The sequence below is a fragment of the Ammodytes marinus genome, assembly GCF_949987685.1.
Source record: "Ammodytes marinus genome assembly, chromosome: 14".
Classification (NCBI taxonomy): Eukaryota; Metazoa; Chordata; class Actinopteri; order Uranoscopiformes; family Ammodytidae; genus Ammodytes; species Ammodytes marinus.
Window position 1 is genome coordinate 4,949,612 of NC_137218.1, and position 7,500 is coordinate 4,957,111.

The window sequence follows — 7,500 nt, forward strand, 5'->3', positions numbered from 1 at the left end:
TGTTTGTGAAACTTTTTCTTATAGAGGGATTTTATTTTACATTTATATATGACGGTTTTCATTTGTGTGTGCATTGAAATGTATTTGTATTTTATTTCTTTTTAATCTGCATGCATTGGTGTGCTTTTTGTTGTTATTTATGTATTGACTCTATTTTTTATACATTGTACTATGGATCTTCATGTGTCCTGAATAAAATCATATATATATATATATTTGTGAGAAGAGAGTCATCTATATATAAATCACAAAATACAAGGGTGAATCCTTCTCTGTGCATTCATTAATATTCAGACTGATTTCATACCATAATTGTCCGTTGAAAAGTACAATTTAGTCCTTAACTATTGGCTAAATCCATGTCTGTGAAACTGGCCCTATAACTTTTAGTAGATACTATAACATAACACTCCTTATTTTTGTTTTTTTTTTCTTTAAAGATTTTTTTTTGGCATTTTTATGCTTTATTGATAGTGTAGAGACATAGTTGAAATGGGGCAGAGAGGGGAGTGACATGCAGAGAACGACCGCGGGCTGGAATCGAACCCGGGTCCACTGCTGGCCGAGGCCCATGGGGAGGGGGGACGCCCTACCAACTGAGCTAAAGGCGCCCCCTTATTTATTTATTTTTAGCAGAGCAGAAGTGTGAAGTGTTGTCACCCACTTAACATGTTAATTCTCACTATGCACTAAATATATAGACGCTAGAATCGTAGTACACAGTATGTTTATAATCCATTTAGCTCCAGTGCATATTTAGATGTGTCCTATTTACATTGTAATTGTGTATTTCGCTCAAGAAATTGCATTTTGAGTTGATGAGAATTTTTTTTGTGTGTGTGTGTGTATGACACTGCCTATGTGTGTGTAGGATAAATCGGTTTCTGTGTCCCACTTTCATAGACGGGTTACATTTAAGCATGCATAGGCTAATACCTGCTTCCTACGGGCACTGCACTAGTAATATCAATTAAAGATTATTTTTTTGACATTTTCAAGCTTTATTAGATAGTACAGAGTTGAAATGGGGAGACAGGGGGGGGAGGGGGGAAGGGATGACATGCAGTAAAGGTCCACGGGTTGGATTTGAACCCGCGACCACTGCAATGAAGGCCGGAGCCAATATGGTACGCGCTCTATCCACTACACCACCGGAGCGCCCCAGTAATATACATTTAAATCAATTTTAGAAGTGAATGATTTTGAATTGATGAGAATTTTTTATTTTTTTATTTTATTTATCATACAGTATTCAGTATATCCTGCTTTGCCCGATTAAAGACCTACTTCACCGGTGGGAATATGAAGGTGTATTGAACTCTGAGATCCTATGTAGTATAAAGGTGCAAACATTTTAGAAATCGGATCATCCTAGCCTGAGAAAAGACAGAAAGAGTGTTTTATGGTCTCACTGTCTAACCCTACATTTTACTAGAATGACATCAGACTAGTAAAACCATAAAACACTCTTTCTGCCTTTTCTCAGGCTAGGATGAACCGATTTCCAAAACGTTTGCACATTTATACTACATAGGATCTCAGAGTTCAATACACCTTCATTTTCCCACTGATGAAGTAGGTCTTTAAGCTAGAAAAATTATTCAAAATGTATTCTTGCATTGGGTGATTGGTTAGCTATCAGCTCTACAACCTCTCATACTAAACACTGTCTAATCTACTTAACTTCCAATGCTTTACTAAAATCTTAATCAAGTTGTTTTAAATGTTTGTAGATTGAACACTGTATAACAAGCTAACTGCACTCACACTAGTAAATCTCGGACAGATCTAGTAGGCATCCGGGTATTTCTAACCATACTAAATCTGGCCACAAGAATCGGAACATCCTAAATCTTTTTTTCTACCATACTAAATAGTAGATAGTATGGGTAATGGAACGCAGGGGTTTGAATGCAAGGCAAATGGAATAGCCTACCTTGTATTGCAGTTAAAGCTGTCTTTCTGATAAGTATAGGCCTACCTGAAATGTAGATACATTTTTCGAACATATTGTGCAGCCCTATCTAGAGTTCCGGAAAAAATTAAGAGACTAGTCCGGATTTTTCTTAAATCTTCATCTCTACATAACTTATTGAAAATGCTCTTTAATGACAAACAAATGTATTGTGAATTTGGTAGAAATGTTGTCAGTAGTTTATATTATAAAACCAAAATGTTCATTCTACTCAAACATATGCCTCTAAAGAGTAAAACGAGAGACACTGAACATTTCGAGTGGACTCTTACATTTTTTCGAGAGCTGTATGATACAGTTCTTAGTAATTAATTTGTATAAAGACATTGTCAGAGAAGCCGGAAAATCTTACCTTGAATATGTTAGTGTAACTCAACCTTAGATGAATGCATTTCTAATAGCAAAACATTGATCAAGCTAATCTGTGGTCACCTATAATAGTTTTTGGCCCGCGATCGCTCTGGACCTTAGCTGAACTATGCTATATACAGCTATGGTATAAATTAAGAGACCACTCCAAATGTTCAGTGTCTCTCGTTTTACTATTTATAGGCATATGTTTGAGTAGAATGAACATTTTGGTTTTATTCTATAAACTACTGACAACATTTCTACCAAATTCTCCCCAGAAATATTGTCATTAAAGAGCATTTTACATTAAGTAATGTAGAGATGAAGATTGAAGAAAAAATCCGGACTGGTCTCTTGATTTTTCCCAGAGCTGTGTATTGGGCATAAATCATCAGCAAAACAAGCAGGCATTATATGATTAAGTCAAGTTGATGAGTGTGTGTCTCGAAAGGTGTGATTATTATAATTCACACAGACACACACACACACGCACACACACACACACACACGCACACAGACAAACACACACACACACCTACACACACATACTCACACACACACACACACACAAACACACACACACACACACACACACACATACACACACACACACACACACACACACACACACACACACACACACAGTATTTCACAGAGAAGGGCTCTTCAGAAAGCTGCAGGCCCCTTGAACTAGATATGGGCTTGATTATAATAACCTGCTTACCAAATGCTTGAGATGCTAGATCGCTGAAATGAGGCTTACGGCACTACATTCCAATACATGTTTTGTCATTGAGAACATTTTCAATAAGTAATGTAGAGATGAAGATTTAAGAAAATTCCAGACTGGTCTCTTAATTTTTTTCTGAGCTGTACAGTTTGGGGCGACTGTGGCTCAGGTGGTAGAGCGGGTCGGCCGATGATCAAAGGGTTGGAGTTTCGATCCCCGCCCTGCCACCTGTGTCATAGTTGTTGTGTCCTTGGGCAAGAAATCAGCTGTATTGAATAAGACATCTTTCAGTGACCCTGCATACAGTATACAGTAAACAAGGTTCAACTTAGTAGGACGAGCCATTAAGTCAAGTCTGCTAAGGAAAATACAAAGAAGAATAGAGAGACAGAGAGAGAGAGAAGAGAGAGAGAGAGAGAGAGAGAGAGAGAGAGAGAGAGAGAAAAAGACACAGAGAGAGAGAGAGACAGAGAGGCATTACTGGAGAGGTAGCCTAAAGTCAAGTCTGCTAAGGAAAATACAAACAAGAATTAACAAGGCATTTGTTCCGACCGCAATTAGCCTGTCTGTGAACTAGAAACTCGATTTGCTAAAACACTAGGGAAGCTAATCGACTTACTGTAGGAGTGAGCAGTGTATTGGTTCTCCCTTTGACACAGGCCTTTAAAGGGCTGTTTGAGGGTTAACACTAGGTTTTAAGGACAGGCCTTTAAAGGGCTGTTTGAGGGTTAACACTAGGTTTTAAGGTTCAGGTATGAATTAGGTTTATGTTAGGGTTAGTGTAAGGGTTGGAGTTAGGCATTTAGTTTGGATGGTTAGGGTTAGAGTAAGGGGCTAGGGAATCATTGTGCACTTGAATGATCTCCGGGCTGAGAAATAGCCTCGGTGTCCACTGTGTTACTGTCTGTGAATAGAAGAAAAAAAGTGTTAATTTTACTTGTTTATTTTTTAAAGATTTTTCGATGTATAGCCTATGTCAGTTTTTTAAATGGTTTTAAAGCTATATTACGTAACTTTTTGTATCTGAATGAATGGCAGATACATTGAAGCCATCACCAAACGAGCTGACACACAGTTGATTCTGCCTTCCAGCTCCACAGAAATATTACACACTATAGCTTTAAGATTAAAATTTCTGTTTTGATGTTTTTTTTTTAAGATATTTTTTTGGCATTGTTATGCTTTATTGATAGTGTAGAGACATAGGTGAAATGGGGCAGAGAGGGGAGTGACATGCAGAGAAAGACCGCGGGTGGGAATCGAACCCGGGTCTGCTGCTGGGCCAGGCCCGGGAGGGGGACGCCTTACCAACTGAGCTAAAGGCGCCCCCAGTTTTGATGTTTTTTTTTAAAGAATGCTGTGTGTTCCTTGCTCACTTGTAGCAGCCATTAATGTAATAACAGGCCAATGCCGATAATAATATTCATAGTTTCTAATGTAGAAAAAAGCAAATAACTTATTAACATTTCTTAACCAATAACGTCATAACTTTTTCCCCATAATACAGGAGTCCCACTGCTGCAGCATTCGGACTCGGTCTGACTTTGACTCCACCTCTATGTGTATATAGATTAGGAAAAAAATATTTCTCTTTGTATTTCAATGCCAAGTGTGTATTTTCAAAGTTGTTTGTTTGTGTCTGTCTGTGTGTGTGTGTGTGTGTGTGTGTGTGTGTGTGTGTGTGTGTGTGTATTTTTTCAATATTTTTGTTACCAACCACCCCAACCCCCTCCCCTCCTCCCCACAAAGTAATGCCTTTGTAAGAGAGAATAATGAATTGTTCTTCTCTCTCTTTCAAAGTTGTGTGTGTGTGTGTGTGTGTGTGTGTGTGTGTGTGTGTGTGTGTGTGTGTGTGTGTGTGTGTGTGTGTGTGTGTTTGCAAGTGTGTTTTTCAAATGTATTAATTAATTTTCATGTATGTTTCACTTAATGTTGTTAATGTCCCCAAAACCCCTCCTAACACTACACTCCATTCTTTTGAAAGTGATAGTAACTATAATTCTATTCCCTTGTTTTTTTTCATAGAGCCTTGATAGGAACAATGTCATTCTTTTGATAATAATTTCTTGTTTTTTTAAATGTATTTATCTATTTTCATATTATATATTTTTTACTTAAAACCCCTCCAAAAAAAACCTTAATCTAATTATTTTTAAAGTGATATTAATTCCATTTTCCTTTTCTATTTCCAGAGCCTTGATAGGAACATAGTGGTCCGATCTCACGCCCGGGTTTCATCTCTGACTCTGAAGAGCATTCAGTTCACCTACGCCGGACAATACCTCTGCACAGCCACCAACTCTATCGGACAGGACGAACAATTCATGTACCTGGAAGTGCGCTGTAAGTCTACTAACCTTATCCCTACACTGGTTTTAATGGTTTTTAAGTGCTGCCCAATACTCATTGCTTATACAGCTCTGGAAGAAAAAAATTAAGAGACCACTCCAAATGTTCAGTGTCTCTTGTTTTACTATTTATAGGCATCTGTTAAGAGTAGAATGAACATTTTGGTTTTATTCTATAAACTACTGACAACATTTCTACCAAATTCCAACACAATTTTGTCATTAAAGAGCATTTTCAATAAGTTATGTAGAGATGAAGATTGAAGAAAAATCCAGACTGGTCTCTTAATTTTTTTCCGGGGCTGTATATAGACGCTGCAGGTTAATAGGAGAGAGAGAGAGAGAGAGAGAGAGAGAGAGAGAGAGAGAGAGAGAGAGAGAGAGAGAGAGAGAACATTTTTAACCTATAGATATCATCATGAAACTTACATTAAGACTATTATTTTCTGTATAATATATTTTATTTCAGAAATATTTCAGTAAATATGCTAATTTGCCAACATATGAACACATCCTTCTGTTCTGTAATAACCTTCATAATAGTGCTAAACAAATTGGGAAAGTTGAGTTGATGTAAGTGCTTTAGGAGTTGAGATTATTTGTTCAGAGTATTGAAAAAAAAGTATGCAAACAGACAAGGTTTAGTCAAATAAACACCTACATGTACATTGTATTTGTTGCCTGTAGTTTGTAGTTTGAATCTAAGATGAACAGCTGTTATTACTTTATGAAATCTGCTTAATCAATAATTAATTTTACATTTTATCTAACCATCTAAAAGACAGTTAAAGGAGAGGCTTTGCTATCAGTATATAACCAAAAAATAAATAAAAAAATAGTAGCACACACACACACACTCCCACACACACACACACACACCCACACACACACACACACACACACACACACACACACACACACACACACACACACACACACACACACACCCACACCCACACCCACACACTCACACACACACGCACACACACACACACACACACACACACACACACACACACACACACACACACTCACTCACACACACACACACACACACACCCACCCACACACACACACACACACACACTCCCACACACATACACCCACACACACACACACACACACACACACACACACACACACACACACACACACATGTATTCAGTTAGCCCTGAGTTGAAATGGCTTCTGTCTCCACGTTTTGCCGGGACACAGTTCAGATGCGATGTCATGGAATTATTATTAGATTTCCGTTTACAATGTTAGTGACTCACTCCCAGATAGTGTAATGACATTGTCTGGCCCTGATATACTGTGTGTGTGTGTGTGTGTGTGTATCTGTGTGTGTGTTAATATGGTGTATCTGTGTGTGTGTTTGGAAAGGAAACACAGATACATCAGTGATATATCATCCATAGTCTCGTCTGGGATATTTAATGCTTTCCAGATGTGATTTTTCTAGTGAATGATGGTCTATTTTAGCCAGGTTAGCCTACGGGACTTGGAAAACCTGGTCGAAAGTAGTACAAAATCCATATATTATATCTCAACATGTCTTTTTTCAGTTTGGTAGTGTTTTTTTTTTATATATATATAATTTTTTTTGGCATTTTCAAGCACAGAAGTGAAATGGGGAGACAGAGATAGAGGGGGGGATGACACGCAGTAAAGGTCTACGGGTTTTATGAAAAAGTAGTTACGCACTACAGCTTTAAGCAACAATTTAAAGGCATAAACGGACTGAGCAGTTCTTATATTCCGTGGTGAACTCCAGATATCGGGAGCAGTAAAAGAAAAAGCTCTGTCACCTCAGTTTTTTTTTCTTTTGCTGCTACATTTCAACATCTAAAGTGAAACATTTTAAAAGGAATTCTGTAGCACAAGCCTTGAGTGTGTGTGTGTGTGTGTGTGTGTGTGTGTGTGTGTGTGTGTGTGTGTGTGTGTGTGTGTGTGTGTGTGTGTGTGTGTGTGTGTGTGTGTGTGTGTGTGTGTGTGTGTGTGTGTGTGTGCGCGTGTGTGTGTCTGCGTCACCTTTATAATGAATATACAGAGAGCCTGTCACACGAAATGTACTCCCGGAAGAAATCTCAAAGAGT

The 7,500-nt window shown here is 38.1% G+C and overlaps 1 protein-coding gene across 1 annotated transcript in view; it reads left to right on the forward strand.

The window, feature by feature from the left end:
- ncam1a (neural cell adhesion molecule 1a) overlaps positions 1 to 7,500 on the forward strand; it is a gene marked incomplete at its 3' end in the record, with an annotated part of 346,030 nt that overhangs the window by 286,684 nt on the left and 51,846 nt on the right. Inside the window, exon 9 of the mRNA XM_080040722.1 lies at positions 5,249 to 5,399. Coding sequence (XP_079896848.1) covers positions 5,249 to 5,399 — 151 coding nt within the window. The remainder of the gene's footprint in view (positions 1 to 5,248; positions 5,400 to 7,500) is intronic.